Here is a 20,824-nt window from a genome sequence, read left to right on the forward strand (position 1 = left end):
CCATGTTACGATTACAACAAAGCCAAAAGAAACATTTATTGTTAATTTGTTGATTATCCTTGCAAAATTCCACATCGACAAATCCAAATTCTTACACAAAAAACCCTCTTTTTTTACTTTTCATTGTGAATGAAATCAGTATGGACTCTATTAAGTTTTCTACTAATTCAAAAGCAATTAAAACCATAAATGTATGTAAATATTTTGGTTTGGCTTTCTGTTATAATTTTATCCCCCCTGGCTGGTTATAATGTGTTGTGCTTTTTGTTTTGTTTTTTATTTGAGTTATACTCTTTATATGTTATAATTCAACGTGAAATTGCATAATATGAAGATTTGTTATCATTGTACTTTTTGCAAATGTTAAAAAAAAAACAAAAAAAAAACGTAAACATAGTTGTAGAATATTATTTATGCTGGTGCTGATGTCTGTTTATATATTTACTTTTGTTTTTGTGACAAGGAAAGAATAAAGATTTTTTTTAAGAAAAAAAAACTTAAACATAGGTACCAATAAGTGGGAGGGATTAAGAAATACACATTTTCATATATAGTCACCTCTTTTTCACAAGTTGAAATTTGAAAAGCTTAAATAACTATGATATCATTATAAAATACAGGAATTATTTGTGTAAGAAATTACAGTAAGATTATGTTATGTGTTTTGTGAAACTTCAATTCCAGCTGCTTTCACTTGTCCATTTTTACATTTTTACATCTTTCCTCCTGTATGTTTGTCCTCAGAAAGTGAAATGTGGCTGATTTATATCAAGTGAATAACTCAACCCCCTTCTTCATCTAAAAAAAAATAAATAAAAGCTCTGGGTTGCTTTTACAGTATATTCTGGACCATTGTTCATGGGCTATACCACCAGTCAACAGTCAACTCTGGAACCATTAATCCAATTTTATTTTTATATTATGGCCTCATATTCATATGCCTTATTTTATTTCATTATATATATGCAAATTGGAGTACTACAATACAAGAATTTTCTGCAAGGGATGAACAAACATTTTCTGGTTCTGATTCTGATATTTCAGTGAGGAGTTGGCCGGACCTTGGTGCTGGTGTAGTGACCACCAAATACTCTCGTCAGGGCTGCACAAACCAAGAGATCTTTTAAGAGCTACCCATGTTTTTCTAAAGCATTCTTTCCATACTTTCCAAGGTGCATTCAAGATATAAATATGTACAAATTAAACATTATTACACATTACTTATTAATCTATTATGATTTCATTTACAATTTGATGACCTACACTGCCTTTTACCTTTTACCTTATTTCTAAAAATGTGATAGTGTGCTCATTACCATCAGCTGATTGTCACACGATGAGTTGTGTCAAAACGGCATTAACCACAGCCCTGCCCTCCTCTGCCCCCTCTCCTTGTTTATCAGTGAGAGAGCTCCATCCTGTTTTGCCCCGTTCCTGTAACACATGAACAATTGTGTGACATAATTATTTACATCCCTTTCTCTCTCTCTCTCTCTCTCTCTCTCTCTCTCTCTCTCTCTCTCTCTCTCTCTCTCTCTCTCTCTCTCTCTCTCTCTCTCTCTCTCTCTCTCTCTCTCTCTGAGACTGGGGGCTGGTTAGAAGCAACAACAATACATTTTTACTCCTGTTGCTGATCAGCTTTTTAATATAAACCTTCCTTTGTTAAAAGTTCAGATTGACAAACAAGATGTGAGCTTCTCCATTATGATTTATTCATTTATTTATGGTGCAAATGATTCTGAATGAATCTGTTACTTGAGTCTATATAACCCTGTGTCTGATACCCAGTACCGTTCCAGTGATATGTGAATGTTAGCCCAGATGAACTAATGAGCACTGACATCCATTTCGCCTCTGTGCCAAGAAGTACTGCATTAATTAGCTTTTTTTATATAAATTGATAATTGTTGTAGTAACAATTGTTTAAAATCATAGATTTGAACTGGTAGATTATATACTTAGTGCATGCCATTTTTGCTGAAGGCAGGAGAGTGGAGAGCAGTACAATCAACCGGAGTATGTAAGAAGTACGATCATGCAGACACCAAAACAGCTCGAGAGATAATAATACCTCTTTTTTCCAGTACTAGTCCAGCTTTTTAATAATTTGTTATTTTCCAAAGCCTGATCTGGCCTTTCAAGTCTATGACTGTTTTGACTTGCAGTGAAAACAGTGGATTGCAGTGTATTTATTCTTATAAAACCTTTACTTTATCTTAGATCATGCCCTGACATTTTTGCCTATACTGGAAAGTGTGTTTCATATATATTATGAAAGGGTTTTGTCTGGATCATTGATCCTGTAATCACCAGTCACTTTTCCTCCCTGTATACATCTTTTATGTTCCAGGCAGTGTACCACACTGTTGATTTGGCCCCTCCCCTTCCCCGTTTGCTGCTGTCTGTTTAATTAATTTGTTTTCTTCTTGAAGTCTACGTATGGTTTGTTTCACTTGCAATGAGCCCTCATTTGCCTGCAAGTTTTGGTTTCATGGCAACAGCTTTCGAATGCAAATGAGGCATTTGGAATCACTTTCATACCTTTTACCTTCTTATCTAATGGGTGATTTCCAAAGTGACTTCCCACAGCCCAACTTTATCTGGGCTCCTGAGAAAAGATGGTTATACATGTTAAAGAGCCGTAAATTCTAACATGTCCCCCTATTAGGATGTAAATATATCAAAAGAAAGAACTTATGCACTTTAAAAGTCAGTTATTGCATGATCAAAAGAGGTTATTTTGTTCTGGAATTCAAATTCCTCAGAGTTCATTTCTGCAGCAATCTAATCAATCGCCCCTTAACAAGTGTCCTTCCTGATTGTTGTATTTATCTAGTCTCATGCACTGTATGCCTGTAATAAAAAAATAATCAATCAGCTGATCACAGGCCTAGTGATTCATCACTGGCTGCAGTACAGTTATGTCAGAGACTGTAATAGATTAGAAGAGGGTGAGAAAGAGCAATGTCACTGACACAACTGTGGCTGTCAATAAAAGTCCACATGACTTTGAAATGTGGACTGTTCTCCTAGCCAAAGACCAACTATCACCTATGTATTGAAAAATACATTTACATTAATATTTATTAGTTTATCAAATCATAGGGCTTTAAAATGTGCCTTTCAGTCAACTATGTAAACATGGAGGGGGGTCTACACTCAAAAATGGATAAAGGCAGAGGTACTCTTTTTCGCTCCAGTTCTTAAGGGGATAATCCATTGTTGTTGCTTTTGCCTCTGCTGTGTAAGATTATAAAAAAGGAGCCTAATCTCCTCAAGCGTGCATCCACAGAGGTACCAAAGGAGAACATACATCTCCCCTATCCTGCATCCTCTCTTTCTCTCTCTGTCTGGTTGTCTGTTGGGAACGTTTTCATTCCCATACTTTGAATATTTTGTTTTCTGACAATTGCAATGCTATTCGTGTACGTAAGGCAAACCAAAAAAAAAAAACAATAAAAAACTCCCCTATTTGCATTGGTGCTCTTGTCACATCTAGCATTGATCATACATCAGCTAGCTTTGACATGTGCTGAATGAATCAGCACACTTATTGATTCGGTGAAGCCTCAGAGCATCACACATGCTTTCAGAAATAGTCTCTGTCACGCATTGGCCTAAAATACTCTCTGGCTGCCGGCTTCCATATAAAATTGTAATCTTATAATACATATATATAATGCAGCTTAAAGAGTGCACAAGCATTGTCTTCCTTGTGTCAGTTCCCAATGGTTGTGTCAGTAAGGGCATCCTTACACACATCCTGCTGATGGGAAGAGGGATGAATTAAGAGTTATCTTGAAAGATAGCGTTTTTTTAGGAATTTCTGGAGGTAAAAAGAGTGTCCGATAGAGTGATGAGCCTAAAGCTGGAAAATGAAGGTGTGTTGTTGAATGTTGTCAGCGGTTATGCCCCACAGGTAGGATGTGAGTTAAAAGAGAAGGAGACATTCTGGATTGAGTTATATGAAGTGATGCAGAGTATCCCCAGAGGTGAGAGAGGGGTGATTGGAGCAGACATCAATGGACATGCTGGTGCAGGCAACAGGGGTGATGAGGAAGTGATGGGCAGTTTTGGTATCCAGGACAGGAATGCAGAGGGACAGATGGGGGTAGACTTTGCAAAAAGGATGGAAATGGTTGTGGTGAATACTTTCTTCCAGAAGAGGCAGGAACATAGGGTGACTTGTAAGAGTCGGGGCAGGAGCACACAGGATGATTACATCTTTTGTAGATGATGTAATCTGAAGGAGATCAGTGACTGTTAGTGGTAGGCGGGAGCGTAGCCAGACATCATAGGGTGGTGGTGTGTAGGATTACCCTGGTGGTGAAGAAGATGAAGAGGACAAAGGCAGAGCAGATGTTGAAGTGGTAGAAGCTGTAAAAAGGAAGAGTTTTGTGTGGTTTTCAGGGTGGAGCTGAGACAGGTTCTGGGTGGTCAGAAGGTGCTTCCAAATGACTGGACAACTGCAGCTAATGTGATCAGGGAGACGGGCAAGAGAGTACTAGGTGGGTCATCTGGGAGGAAGGTAGACCAGGAGACTTGGTGGTGGAATGAGGAAGGACAGGAATGTATACAAAGAACGAGCTTTGCTAAGAACAAGTGGGACACAGGAATGCAGGGAAAAGGAGAGTAAGGTGAAAGTAGAGGTGTCAAAGGCCAAACAAAAAGCGTATGGTGACTTGCATACCAAGTTGGGCAGTAAGGAAGGAGAGACTGATTTGTACAGGTTGGTGAAAAAGAGCGACAGAGATGGTGGTGTTAGGGTGGTGAAGAATAACGAGGGAAATGTATTGACAGGAGCCAGAAGTGTGATAGCAAGATGGAAAGACTACTTTGACAAACTGAATGTGGAAAATGAGAAAACGAACAGTAGAAGAGGTGACAGATGGACCGTGAAGTACCTGTTACATTTTCGACACTTCCATCTCTGCATTCTGCTGCTGGAGTCCCTGCACACTATCCATTGTGTCATCGTCACTCTGTCACTTAGACACTCAGTCTTACCTCAGCGTTTTCCTTCCTAGTGATGAGCTGGCTGGGTGTGGGCACTGCGCACCTGCATCCATTTCCCAATCAACACAAGTTCAATGTGGAGGTGAGACTGCACCAAGGGTCAGCCATGATCCCCTTCTTGTTGGCTATGGTGATGGACAGACTGACAGATGAGGTCAGACAGGAATCTCCATTGACCATGATGTTTGCAGATGACACTGTGATCTGTAATGAGAGCAGGGACCAGGTGGAGGAAATCTGGAGGGCTGGAGGTTTGCACTGGAAAGAAGAGGGATGAAGATTAACCACATGGAGAGTACACATGTGTGAATAAGAGGGACACAAGAGAAACTGTGAGGTTACAGGGAGCAAAGTTAAAGAAGGCGGAGGATTTTAAGTACTTAGGGTCAACAGTCCAGAACAACAGAGAGTGTGGAAAAGAGGTGAAGAAACATGGGCAAGCAGGTTGAAATGGTTGGAGAAAGGTGTCAGGAGTGATGTGTGATAAAAGAGTATGAGCAAGAATGAGAGGAAAGGTCAACACGGTGGTGAGACCAGAGATGGTGTCTGGCTGCGAGACAGTGGCACTGAGGAAAGGACTGGAGGCAGAACTAGAGGTAGCAGAAATTAAAATGTTGAGGCGTTCTTAGGAATTACTACATCAGAGGGACAGTACATATGAGATGTTTTGGAGATAAACAAAGAGATTTGGAGACCAGAGTGAGATAGTTTGGACATGTACATAGAGTAGGAGAGATAGTGAGTGTATTGGGAAAAGGATGCTACGGTCAGAACTGCCTGGCAGGAGGCGTTGAGGAAGACCGAAGAGGAGATCATGGATGTGGTGAAGGAGGAGATGAGGTTGGTTGGTGAGAGATGCAGAGAATCAGGATAGATGGAGACGGATTACTTGGTGTGGCAACCCCTGAAGGGAACAGCCGAAAGGAAAAGAAGATGTATATTAATGTTTTTTTATGGATTTTATAACTGGTTTCTAGTTTTTCTTATTGTTGTATACTTTAACAATAAAAACAAACATAAAACTTTTAGAGCAATTATTTATGATCTATTATTTATTATAGTTGTGTGCTGTAATGCAGCTGCACATGGTCTCTGCTGTTTCCCTTTTCCTAATGTTGTATGTTGTCTTGTTGCTGTCTTGTTGCTGCATGTCTCCATGGTCACAAATGAGTTTCCACCTTGGGGAGTAATAAAGTTGATCCTGTCCTATCCCTTCCTTTTTTGAAAGAATGCCTAGTTCGAATTTAATACCAATGGCACTATATATAAATCAATACATAAATAATAATAATGGTAAGGTTGAAAGAGGAATGTAATGTGTTGTATCACTTCTTCTTCTAATAAGCTATGATACATCTTTTTGAACTCAAAGAATATAAGATGTTTTTAGAGCTCTCTGGCAGAAGCAGTGTCTCATCTCTTAATAAAGTATGTTTGATCCGTCTGTCAGGGAGGACTGGAGGTCACGTTCACTCTCACACACACCTACGCACAAAACAATAATAACTGCTGCAAGATTAAAATGCATGTATAGTGGCAAAAAGGTTTTTGTTAATCAAGGCACTGATCATAGATATGTATGCAGACACACAAAAAAGAACTGAATATTTATGTTTAACAAGGTTCTACATTGACACAAATACTTTTTAATGATGAACCAAGGCCCAGAGCTGTTTCCTATTTTATTCTATTCTCTTCTCTTCTTTCTTTTCACTTTTAGATACAGCAATATTCTAACTTTAAAAACATTTTTGGAAGTTTTTATGATTTTATGTAGTTATTTTTGCTACAAAATTATACATACTTTTAAGACATAACCTCCCAAAAAACAGTATAATTAAGGGTTAGTTTACTGTTTCTCTACAAAGCTATTTCCAAATTCATTAAATCATTTAATGATAGCGTGTACCACACAGATGATGAAATGGTTGGATTCTTTGACATTTTACATTGAGAAATGTTGGTAAAGTATTTGGACAAAGCAGTCAGCAACAGCGAAGTGAATCTTTTTTGCATGTCTCTTCAGCTTCTGAAAAACCCAGCCTCTCCTTTATCTATTTATTTATTTTATCTAATTATGTCTCTGACCTGTTGCCACTCAGTTTTTACTCGAGCAACACAGTGGTGTGGCTTTCAACACTGTACTGACTACTATTGACAAAAAAGGTTCCCAATCTGACCTTTCTTTGTGCAGTTTGCAAGTTCTACCTTTGCCCATGCTCAGTTTGTTTTTCTCTGAGGGCTTTGGCATCCTCCCACAATCCAAGGAGTGTGTGTGTGTGTGTGTGTTTGCATGCATGGTTATCCGTCTCATTTGTCTCTGTGAAGCTTTGTAATTGACTATGGATTACTCTGCCTCTCATCCAGTGGAATACCGGAATAAGATCCATCATCCAGCAACCCTAAGCAGGATGGATAGTTTAGTTGTTTGTTTGTTTTTAACCAAGTATTTTAATGAAAGTAGCCAACTCAACTTTTCAATTATATTGTCAGATTTAAAAAAAAAAAATAGAATACAGTATATTCTCTGAGAATAAACAAATGTGTCTTTTCCACTTTTAATCTGTGGATTTTGTTACATTTTCAGTCAACTAAAAGGCTTAGATGATTTGCAAGTTGCATTTTACACTGCAAAACCTTTTTGGAATAGGGTTATTTATGTTAATACAAGATACTTTTCTATTTATTGAACTTTGTTGCATAATAAAAAAAAGAGTACATTTCCGCTGCACACAAAATGTTGTGTTTAATCCATGCTTGATGGGGCTCTGATCTCTCCAACTTTCTCATCAGATAAGTCAATATTCAGTTTCATAGATTGAACAAAAGAGGGCAGCATAAAACATCAAGGAAGTTTCTGGTGACTTGAAATCAGAAAAGTGACAACAAATGCACACCATGTTATATAAGGGTATACAATAACTTTACAATAGAAAATATAGAATAAGACATATATTGTCCATTATTTACTCTAAAAATCTTTCATTTTTATTTTAATCTGCTTTTACACTCTATTGCACCTTTCAAATAACACTTGTATTTTTCTTTTCTTTTTTTTATACACAACTATCTCCATGAGGCTATAATTGCTTATCACCTGACACTCTGACATTGAGCTGCAATTTGGTATTTATCACCATTTAGTGAACAATGTGTATGCCTCCATGGCGCTGCGTTGCATTTCTGCACTGTGTGCAAACAGCAATCCTTGAAAGAGTAACACCTTTGCAACAGGACTAGTGTGGGGGCAGAGTGTGTGTATGTTTTTTTCTTTTCTTCCGTATTTTTCTTTACAAGAACATAATATCACCAACCACATCTACAGCCTCCTACACAATTTGTTTTCTTTATCTTCTCCCTTCAAAGGTCATCTGCGAAGATAAGAATTGCAGGTAACTTGAATTAGAGCGGGGTGGGTCTGGAGACATGGGTTCTGCACAGGAGAAAGTTTTTCACCTCATGTACAGCCTATACAGTATCACTATTATTTTATTTCATGCAAGAAATTATGCCAAAAGTACATTTTCTAAATGAAGTGATTTGAATTTGTTGTGGCAAAAGTTCTCATCTTACCTTCTCTAATTTTGCTGTACTTCAGTAGTTGCTGTTACTGAGGTAAAACATAATTTAAGGTATTATTTTGACTTTTATTTTACGCATTGTTTTTTTTTCATTATTTTTAAGTAGGTATTGCTCCTGGTCTTTCAATTTTTCCTTTAAATATTGCCAAAAAAATATGAAAAAAGAAAGAAAAGAAAAAGATTAAAGCAAACTTATTGTTCAGGAGAAGAGTCAGTCAGATATTCCTTCTAAATTTACAACAGTCTTCTTTTCCAATGTATCGTTATATCATATTCAGTTCAAGATGTATAAAGTGACCTGGGTGGAGAGTATTATTAAATCTAGTCTGGAAAAAAAGAGTCTCTCTTAAATTGTCATTTATAATATAGAACCGCTCCTCAAAGTGGTCATCAAAATAGCTTCAGAAAATAAACTGAGTAGGAACACCTCTGAGCGTCTATATTTGGGAGAGGGAGGGAATTGCTTTCAGCCCAACCAGCTCATAGAGAGCAGACAAGAACACATGTCTGCTGGGAGAGAGTTGCTTAACAACATGGCACGTAAGTCAAAAAGGTTAAACTTTGTGCTTTTGCTTGGAAATTAAGACCACAGGAAATGTGATATTGATGCTTTCAGCTGCATTTGTGAGCCGAGCGCTTGTCTTTACGCCCACATGCATCTATGCATCTCTGTACGTGGAGTGTGTCTATGTCATAAAAACAAGAAGTTGTGATCTGATTTACATTCAGCAAGATGGACTCAAAATGTAGCCTTGCAGACATAGGTTTTAAAACTATAGAAATTATGTTTAGGAATCGTATTGTTTGGAATGTTCACGTATTGCTTATATTGTACATAAAGACAACTTTAATTTGGACCAAAATCATACATTTCTATTGTATACGGCAGGTTTTACGGCAAATTGTTCATAAAACTCTTAACTCGCTCTGATCTTTGATGGTTGTAACTTATAGCAGCAGTAACGCTCATAAAGAAGTTTATCTATGTCTATGCTTATCAGTGTTGCAAAAACCTTGGGTAAAACATTAAGACTTGCTTGATAGAGCCAGATCTAGATCAGCCACAGGGTTTCTGTACAAAGTCTGTTAATTGTGGAGGCAGCAAGCAAAAGATTCAGCTCCATTTACTGCCAATACTAAAAGTTAATATGACTGCGTGCAAAGATTAATTACTTGGTCTTTTGAAAGAAGCAGGGAATAACTTGTTAATAATGCAAATACTGCCAAGACAGCAATCACAGCTGACAACTGATAACAGCTTTATTTATTACCCTCCGTGTTGTTTACCCAATAAAGATATACCGAAGAAGATTGATGGGTCAGATAGAGGCGCAGAGGTCGAAGTGGATGGAACGGGCAATACACAGACAGAATTACTATTGCTTTGTTCTTGCCGCTTATTTACTCTTAACCTTCTTTTTGTAAAACACACTAAAACACACTGGATTGGAATTTAAATTCCCAATGCCAGATAGCAATTGGCAAACCTATTATAGAAAAAAAAGTTTTATAGTGTACAATGTACAGAGAAAATGAAAAAAAAGAGAAGCAAAACATGGAATTAGCCTATAAAATTGACATAAGCTTTGTTTTCTGTTGTTTTTTGCTATTGATAGTAGGGGTGATGGTAGGAGCTAATTTATGCTGCTCTGTAACATAGAAACTAGGTGCTTGGTACTGACAGGCCTGAGGGATCTAAAGGTAAAAAGTGCAGGATGTCCTTATACTTCCTTCCAATCCCATCTTGGATTAGAACCCCTCGGAGGGGCAGAGGTCTGAGGGGCAGGTGCTGCTGGATCTAATCTACTGGTTGGTCGTTGGACTAGAAGGGAGGACTAATTAAATAGAGCAAAGTGTCTGAGAGTCCTTTGTTGCAAAGTTACATTAAATGTCTTTTTAGATAATGTAATAGCGCCGTGTGACAATAAAGGCAAGGCAAGTTTATTTGTATATCGCAATTCAAGACAAGGTAATTCAAAGTGCTTTACATCAACATTAAAAGCGGCAAGACACAATTAAACAGTAAATACAATGATAAGAAAAGAGGTAAAATAATAAAAAGCACAAGTTGTAAGTATTTAATTTAAGAGTACGCTTCAGTTAACAGTAATGTTTTTAGCCCTGATTTAAAGGAGCTGACAGTTGGAGCAGACCTCAGGTCTACAGGAAGTTTGTTCCACCGGTGAGCAGCAGAATAACTGAACGCTGCCTCACCTTGCTTGGTTCTGGTTCTTGGGAACCACAACAAACCAGATCCAGATGAACCTCAGGGGTCTGGGAGCTTCATAGGGAACTAACAGATCAAGCATGTATTTTGGTCCAAGACCATTCAGGTCTTTGTAGACCAGCAGTAAGATTTTAAACTCTATCCTTTGACTCACTGGAAGCCAGTGTAGTGATTTCATGACCGATGTAATATGGTCCAGTTTCCTGGTGTTTGTAAGGACTCTGAACTATAATATTGAACTGGCAGATTAATGCAATGGTTTTTTTTTCAGTGCATTATTTTAAAATAATCATAGGTAAGGCAAGGCAAGTTTATTTGTACAGCACAATTCAACACAAGGTAATTCAAAGTGCTTTACTGCAACATTAAAAGCGGCAAGACACAATTAAACAGTGAATAACAAATAAAATGAAATAAAATGATAAGAAAAGAGGTAAAATAATAAAAAACACAAGTTGTAATAGTAATCGTAGCATGCTTGCACAAATGTTGCCCTTAAGTGGCAAAAGTTACAACTTTTTGTGTCATGCATTTTTTTTTTTTTTTTTGAATAGTGGGTTGCACATGGGATGGTTAGAGGGGTTTAGGCACGTGGCTCTCTCAATATGTAGAAAAAGGTGCCCCATGCTCCAATTGATACATGTAAGAGTGGAAATATTATTTTGAAAGAGCCTCAATAAAGGCAAGGCAAGTTTATTTGTATAGCACAATTCAACACAAGGTAATTCAAAGTGCTTTACATCAACATTAAAAGCGGCAAGACACAATTAAACAGTGAATAACAAATAAAATGAAATAAAATTATAAGAAAAGAGGTAAAATAATAAAAAACACAAGTTGTTAAAAAGTAAGAGCAGTAGTTGCATAATAGTAATAATAATAAAGACGATTTCATGACCGGTATAATATGGTCCAGTTTCCTGGTGTTTGTAAGGACTCTGAACTATAATATTGAACTGGCAAATTAATGCAATGGGGGTTTTTCTCAGTGCATTATTTTAAAATAATAGGTAAGGCAAGGCAAGTTTATTTGTATAGCACAATTCAACACAAGGTAATTCAACATTAAAAGCGGCAAGACACAATTAAACAGTGAATAACAAATAAAATGAAATAAAATGATAAGAAAAGAAGTAAAATAATAAGTTGTTAAAAAGTAAGGGCAGTAGTGGCATAATAATAACAATAATAAGACGATTATTATTATTTAATTACTTTTACTGCACCAAATTATCTCTTTTGAACTTTTCAAAACGATATATTTTGGTCTGATAACTTAATAACCCTTTATTATATGATAACCCAGTGAATAACAAATAAAATGAAATAAAATGATAAGAAAAGAGGTAAAATAATAAAAAACACAAGTTGTTAAAAAGTAAGGGGCAGTAGTGGCATAATAACAATAATAAGACGATTATTATTATTTAATTACTTTTACTGCACCAAAATATCTCTTTTGAACTTTTCAAAACGATATATTTTGGTCTGATAACTTGATAACCCTTATAAAGTGCTCGCGGCTGAAGGCTGATTTATGGTTCCGCGTTAAACCAACGCAGAGCGTACGGTGCGCGTCGCCGCGTAACTTACGCCGTACCCTACGGCGTCGACGCGGGACCACAATTCAGGCTTGAGGAGGTGCGTGCTGCGTGTATTTGTGTTGTGTCTGTGACGTCACCGGGAACTGCCTGGTCACGGGGTTAGTAAAAGTTGGGATCGCAGCTCCGCGGAGAGACGCGGAAAACACACGGGAGGACACTCACACAGACAGGCGGACACTCACACCGGCGCTCCGGCGGCTCCGCAGGCTCCATTAAACACTCTGTTCCCATGCGTTCTTGACGCCCAGCTCGCTCTGGAGACTGTGGGGGGGTGGAAATGCTGCGAGGAGGAGCAGAGCTTTAGGTCGCTTTACTTTCTCTCAAGTTGAAGGCAGATTTTTTTTTTTTTTTTTTTTTTTTTTTAACAGAGGAAGAGGAGAAAATACTTGTTCTTGTTCTGAAGTTTTGGCATCGGGGCAGCTCGGTAAATGTTTTAGGACGGCGTGAATTTGCTCCAGCGGTTTCGGCGGGGAAGTGGCGGGGTAATAAAAACCCCCCGAGCTGTCAAAGCTGCCGATGACTACTGCAAACTGCCCCGGGAGCGAGGAGCTGGACTTCAGGCTGATCTTCGGAGAGGACGTGCAGCAGCAGCCCTTAGGCCCCCCAGGTCAGTGCTTTTATCCGTGTCCAGGGGACACTTTTGCTGCGAGCGCGCCGTGGAAACTCCAGGGCGCAATGGCAGTGGCGCCACCAGGGGGTGGCCAGGGGTGGCCATGGCCCCCCCTACAAATTTGCTGGCCACCCCATTTGCCTCAATTAAAAAAAAAAAACACTTGCCGGTCACATGGATTCTATTGTCAGTTATGCGATTCATCCCAAATCATTTGGGCGAAATACATACACAGGACTGTCTCAGAAAATTAGAATATTGTGATAAAGTTCTTTATTTTCTGTAATGCAATTAAAAAACAAAAATGTCATACATTATGGAGTCATTACAAATCAACTGAAATATTGCAAGCCTTTTATTATTTTAATATTGCTGATTATGGCTTACAGTTTAAGATTAAGATTCTCAGAATATTCTAATTTTTTGAGATAGGATATTTGAGTTTTCTTAAGCTGTAAGCCATGATCAGGAATATTAAAATAATAAAAGGCTTGCAATATTTCAGTTGATTTGTAATGAATCCAGAATGTATGACATTTTTGCATTACAGAAAATAAAGGACTTTATCACAATATTCAAATTTTCTGAGACAGTCCTGTATATATTACATATATATAATTTATTATTTTGGTATTAACCATTAATATATATGCAGACAAGTTAGACATTTCTGAGCCCGTATACTACAACAGTATAATAAAGTCCTGTAATCATGGCTTTTAGTTTTGGTTCCACCCCAAGAATTTAAGTGGCCCCATCTGGCCCCCCCTAGGAAACATTTTTGGAGGCGCCCCTGCGCAATAGTCTCCATAAAGCCTGAATTATGGGGCTGCGTTAAATCGACGCAGAGCCTACGGCGTAGGGTTACGGCGTAGGGTACGCGGCGACGCGCACCGTACGTGCGTTACAGCGACGTAGGTTCTGCATCGCTGTAACGCGGAACCATAAATCAGCCTTAACGCGCAATATTCTCCATAACATAAACATAAATGACTCTAATGCTCAGATCTAGTCGCCCCTAAAATAAAACCTCAGTCATCTACCATAGAAACGAAGACCAAACTACCCGACAACGTGTTTTGGTTGTTTATTCGTCCATTCCTCTGTAGGTTATGAGTGTATATATAGTTGAGAAGTATGAGTATATTATAATGTATGAGTATATTATGATATGTAATATATATTTATACTTCTATAAAAAGAGGGATGAGTATATTATAAAGTCGTTGTAAACTATCTTGTTCATAAGCAGAACAGATCTGGTGATAGTAGCAAATAATGCTACTTAGGATGTGGATGGTTGGTTCCTTAATCTTTTATTTTTGGTTCAATTTATTATTTCAGGAATTGTAGTGAAGATTTTTCACCCTTTTTTAGTTGGATTATTGTCATCTTTATTATTGTCATGTTATTATATTATTATTATATTATCATCTTTTATATTATCTTTTGTATGTCTATGTGTGGACCCCAGGAAGAATAGTCTTCCCATGGCGAAGACTAATGGGGATCCTTTTTAAATGAACAAATGAGTAGAAATGTTCAAATATTACGCGCTTTGTATAGACGTGGTCCACTAATGTCCACAGACGAGCAGCTGTCACTAGCCTGGCATGCTAACGTAGCATGCTTGCACAAATGTTGCCCCTAAGTGGCAAAAGTTACAACTTTTTGTGTCATGCATTTTTTTTTTTTTTTTTTTTTTTTTTGCAATAGTGGGTTGCACATGGGATGATTAGAGGGGTTTAGGCACGTGGCTCTCTCAATATGTAAAAAAAGGTGCCCCATGCCCCAATTGATACATGTAAGAGTGGAAATATTATTTTGAAAGAGCCTCAGTAAGGCAGGGCAAGTTTATTTGTATAGCACAATTCAACACATGGTAATTCAAAGTGCTTTACATCAACATTAAAAGCAGCAAGACACAATTAAACAGTAAAAAACAAATAAAATGATAAGAAAATAGATAAAATAATGAAAAGCACAAGTTGTTAAAAAGTAAGGGCAGTAGAGTACAGCAGGTAAGTATTTAATTTAAGAGTACGCTTCAGTAAACAGTAATGTTTTTAGCCCTGATTTGAAGGAGCTGACAGTTTGAGCAGAAGTTTGTTCCACCGGTGAGGAGCAGAATAACTGAACGCTGCCTCACCTTGCTTGGTTCTGGTTCTTGGGACACACAACAAACCAGATCCAGATGAACCTCAGGGGTCTGGGAGCTTCATAGGGAATTAACAGATCAATCATGTAATTTGTTCCAAGACCATTCAGTGCTTTGTAGACCAGCAGTAAGATTTTAAACTCTACTCTACAGCGTTCTGGATCAGCTGCAGCTGCCTGATTGATGCATGAATACGTTTTTCCGTGTCTTGTTTAGACAGAAACCCCTTAATTCTAGCAAAGTAACATAAATGTGATGAGAATCAGAAAGAAGTTTATTGCCAAGTAGTTTAACACACACAAGGAATTTGTTGTGGTGATTGGTGCAATACAAAAGAGCAAATAATATTAAAAGAAAAGGAAAAAAGGAATCATCATCATGACTGGAAGCCACACACACATTTAAGGCACTTTTTCTCCATGCAAAAGACACTCAAAGAACAAAGGAATAAATCATGCTTTTGTTTGTGTTGACTTACAGCATCGATCACATTACAAATGTTGAATGTAATGGGCTTTAATGTTTGAAAATAACATAGAATGCACTTTTTCATGATATTTTGAATGGCTTCCCTTTGTTTGGGTCAGCAGTTAACACACCACCTTACATCCGTTGAAACTATAGTTATAGAAGTTTGAGAAGTTTCAAAGGTTTGGTTGACATAACAAATTAGAGGTGTGGCTAGGAGGGACAAGGCTGAATGTGACTGAGGCATATTTATGGCTGGTAGTGTACAGTATGTTAATGTTATTGGAAAACTTTATTTCACTCGCTGTTTACAAAATAAATGAAACTAAAGTAAAAATGTTGTTTTCATGTTTTAAAAACAATGGTGACTGACTGTGTAAGATGTCTGATTATATTTATAATATAAGATTTATAAAAGCAAAGACAGATCAGAGTCTATATGCTTCCTATAACTGGTTAGCAAGAATTAAGTCAATAATAAATCAATTATGCTATTGATTTAAATAAATATTAGTGCTTTCAAAACTTTCCTCTTTTATGGTTTTAACTATGAGGAACAGTGAGAGCAAATGTCATATTTTTTAGTGTTGGTGTAAAATGGGAAAGAATTGATGAAAGTGTCCCAGTTATAGCTGAAGCTTCGTTTTCTGTGATATATTAATATTTAAAAAAAACTCCCACCCATTATTTATTAATAATTAGTATGATAAAACAACATTACACAAAAACTGTAACACTTATATTTTATATATACTGTATATATATATATATATATATATATATATATATATATATATATATATATATTTATTTATTTATTTTTTTATGTATATTATGAGTTTATGCACCTTCTCATCTTGTGAACATCACGTGATGCACTGCATACTGACCGTGGCTTCTTTGTCACTTTCAAAAGCATATTTGAATGAATCCTTGAAGAACATGACCCCTGTCTCTGAACAACTGAATTCTACTGCTTTAGCAGGATAATTAAGCCATTAATATTCCTTGTGTTTTTTATTACAAGAGCTATATATTGCTGAAAATCTGTTGATGACGATAGTTTCTGATTATCTACTTTGGCTCTATCAATGTATAACTACCATTAGTACAACCTAATAAACTAATTAATATATGCCTAAAACCACTTCATCCTTTTTAGGGTCACTGGTGTATGAAGATTAGTTTACCGGTAGTTGTTATCAGAAGAAAGACAGGGTTCAACTAATATTTACAGAACAATGTTTGGACTTTTTGCGGTCGTTTTCCTTTGATGTTTCTCAGGTTTTCTTGCTTGGCTCATCTAGTAACTGCAACCATCCAACTCTGCTATTGGCAAAAACTATCCAAATTAACTTTTGTCTTATCCATGTCATTTTTTGCGACGGCTGCATATTGTTTTGTGGTACTATGTCATCTATCAACAGTGATGGAAATATATAGCTCAACAGAACTACACGTGACATCATGGTGGAGGCAACTAAAAAACTCAAGACGGTCATGATGGAAGAGAAAACACGAGTGTGACTGAGTAACAGACCAAATAAATCATACAGTCACAGTCATAAAAGTGACTTAAATACCATGCCTGTAGGGAGACCAGCTGGGCTATATGTTGCAAACGTTTCTTTATGCTGCTTCAGAATATAATTCTGCTTTGAGTTCAGTGGAATTCTGCAGAAGAGTGATGCGCCATGGCTGCCAACAGGCTATTTATTTCTTGTGCAAGATTTCACAAATGGTACAGCTGTCAATAAAATACATGGGTATGAATTTTCAAAGGGTTTGATCATTTTGATGTTGCTGGTTATGTTTTTCAAAATCTGGCACATGGAGTCATGTCAAAAAGAGAATAGAATTTCCTGATATATCAGGAAATCAAAAAAATCATAAAATGTCATCTGGTCCTTACTGTGTCTTAAAATTAGGTAAATACAACCTCAAAAAACAACAACAGATTAATATATTATACTATGTTAGTAGGTACACCCTAATAGCTTGTAAAGCTACCGTTATCACCCTTGACTTGAAGTAGTCGTTTTTTTTTGTTCTGAAGGAATTTTGGTCAGCTCTTCTTTAATTTTACTTCAGTTCATTGATGTTTCTGCTTATGCATAACTCCACCACAGCAATTCAAGTGAGTATTAGTAGTGATCTTAAGTTAGAGCTAAGAGCTAGACTACCAAATTGAGAGATTATTGTTGAAGAAGAAGAAAAAAGATTCCTTTTATAGCAAATTTGTGGGTGAAGAAATTGGCACAAAAACTGATCTTCAATAGTGTTGTCAAACTCAGGTAGAAATGCAGAAGATTATTCTTTGTGTTGTAATGCAATGTGCAGTATAATGAACTGTGTGTAATGTGCGTTTGCATGTTTTTTTAGTCACAGGTTAATTTCTTCGTTCACATTTTCGGTGTTTCTCCCCTTCTGTCACTGTTACATCTACAACATTCTCCGCGTGCTTTCAGCCATGAGCTTCTACATTGGAACGAGCAGTAGAATGATGCTCTGTAGCTACCAAACGGCTATCTTCTACATTTCTACTTGAGTTTGAATGCATTGTTGTCCATTCTAAATCTAAACCCATCTGATTTTCCAAATATTTTATTGACCTTCATAATGTGAATAAAAGACATATCCGCTTTTGGGCTCAAACAAAGTTTCAGACTGAACCTTGCCATGAAAAAGAGAGAAAAGGGAGCCACCAAACTAAAGACTAATGTACTAGTTGTGCAAATGAGGCACAGAAATAATCTGGCTCTTGAAAATATTCAGTGTTTCCATTTCCATTAACCTGGCTGGGATGTCTGCCTAGCCTATAAAACTTTTCAGGATGCAAATGGACGTAAGAATAATATATATAAAAAATATTTCAGTGAAAACAGCTTTGGTTCCTATTCTCTCTCGGCCAGCGACCCTCAAGGAGGCAGCACTGTTATACATGAAATCCTATGGGAAACACTGACCCTTTGAATTTGACAATATTCTGATTTTATAATTTTTCCATTAGTATTCCCGTTTATACTACGCTATTATAAAGCATGGTTTGACGTATAATGTGATTTATGTCATTAATCACATTACACATTAGGTTCCCCTAGTCCGTTTACAATGTTTCCATCCTTTCAAAACCCTATCTATATATCCATCCATCCATCCATCCATCCATCCATCCATCCATCCATCCATCCATCCATCCATCCATCCATCCATCCATCCATCCATCCATCCATCCATCCATCCATGCATCCATCCATCCATCCATCCATCCATCCATCCATCCATCCATCCATCCATCCATCCATCCATCCATCCATCCATCCCTGCTTAATCCTGTACAGGGTCACATGGGTCTGCTGGAGCCTATTCCAGCTCATTACAGGCAAAAGGCAGGGTTACATCCTGGACAGGTCCCCTTTGAAACATGAGCCATTAATTGAGTCTTTCCTGTACCTCAAAAAAGTTGATCTCTTTATCAACATCCATTGTGTTTTGCATTTTGCATTGTTGCTGGAGAATAGGGCATGCACCATAAAGCAGCACTATGAGTTAGCAGATGCTGTGAAAGCTCTAGTACGATGTAATAGTGCAATTAACCTTAATAATAATAATAATATTAATAATAGTAATATTGTACACATCAAAAAATCTTGCACTCAGGTGTCCAGTTCAAGGTCTTTATCAAGTTTTCACAATGTTGATATATATATATATATATATATATATATATATATATATATATATATATATATATATATATATATATATATATATATATATATATATATATATATATATATATATATATATATATATATATATATATATATATATATACAGTTATAAACATGAAAGCATAAAATAAAGTAAAATAAAGGAACCTGATGGAAAAATTACATGTTAAAGGAACTGTATCAGAACTGTCTTTGTTTGTTGAGAGAGATTATTGGGTTTTGAAAGAAGCTGCTGGTGAATGTGGTAGCATTGGATTGCTAGTCTCTACCAGAGGGCAAAAGTTCAAAGTTCAGATCTGGGTGAAATTAATAATGTTTTGGGCTCTGAACTTCAGTTTAGTTTAGTTCAGTTCTGATTATTAAGTGTTGTGTTGTGTGGAGGATGTGCAGGGCTGTCCGTTATGTTGTTCAGTTTATGTAGTGGTGAGTCAGCCTTGTTGATTATGCTAAGTTTCTTTGAGTCCCTGCCTCTGATGCTGCTGCCTCAACCAACGACTCCAGATAACACTGCTCCTGCCACCACATATTTATTGGATATATTCTGTCTTGCTGAAAACACTGAATGATTGTTCCCACACCATGCCATGGAGCAGTTCACTTTTCTGTCCTCAGTCTCCTGCCCACTACTGACACAGCCCATGACAGCAGAGTCACATGATTACTTCTGCAGAGTTCAGAGAAACTGTGGAAGCAAAGTTCTCGACAGTCCTCTAGTGCTGCTAACCCCCTGCTCAGACACAACCCTCTAATCGAACAAATTGGTTAGGTTTTCAGGTCGTCAATAATCTGAGTGAATGTGGAGGCATCCCCATGAGTTTTTTTGTTTGTGTCTCACAAAGCAGTGCAATCAGGACTATGTTAAACACACAGGGGACAAATAATTATTGCTACCGGCTTTGTCTAGACCAGTGTGCTCATTGGTACAGGTAGACGATGTCCTCTCCTGTTGCATTCCCATGACAATAAGCAAGCTACAGTGGGTCCTGCTCGTTTATTAGATATTAATACTAATCTAAATAAGGGCAAGACCGATAAAATCGGTAGGTAAGTAGTATTCTCTGAGTGTATATAAAACCCCTTTTGTGAGTAAGTTAAACAGGGAATTCCCCACAATTTTGAAAAATTATTATCAAGCCCGGATGATGTTTTGACTTTTTTTTTACCCTACATAAAGACTGATGTAAGTAAAATGAAAGTTTAAAAAAAAAAAAGTTAATCTCAGATACAAGTACTTTTATTTAATTCACCCTACAGTTAAATTAATTTAATTGAACTAAAATGAAAATTTACTGATATATTGTGCAAAAGTTTTAGACATCCTATAGAGTTTGTATAACCAATTCATTCATTTGTGTCGTCAATTGCCAGTCAATTGCCTTTTTTTAAATTTTAAGTAGAAGTTCACCAAAATAAAAGCCAAATTGGC

The 20,824-nt window shown here is 37.0% G+C and overlaps 1 protein-coding gene across 3 annotated transcripts in view; it reads left to right on the forward strand.

Annotated features, from left to right (window-relative positions):
* Positions 1–9,106: 9,106 nt before the first annotated feature.
* Positions 9,107–20,824, forward strand: part of nfatc3a (nuclear factor of activated T cells 3a) — a 76,225-nt gene continuing 64,507 nt past the window's right edge. For 2 of the 3 annotated variants that reach the window (XM_061745010.1, XM_061745033.1), the window contains exon 1: positions 12,529–13,035. In XM_061745010.1, coding sequence (XP_061600994.1) covers positions 12,945–13,035 — 91 coding nt within the window. In that variant the 5' untranslated portion in view covers positions 12,529–12,944. Of the gene's footprint in view, positions 9,138–12,528; positions 13,036–20,824 lie in introns of those variants that run through there. The other variant, XM_061745026.1, reaches the window with a different exon arrangement.

The sequence above is a fragment of the Cololabis saira genome, chromosome 2 (genome assembly GCF_033807715.1).
Source record: "Cololabis saira isolate AMF1-May2022 chromosome 2, fColSai1.1, whole genome shotgun sequence".
Taxonomy (NCBI): Eukaryota; Metazoa; Chordata; class Actinopteri; order Beloniformes; family Belonidae; genus Cololabis; species Cololabis saira.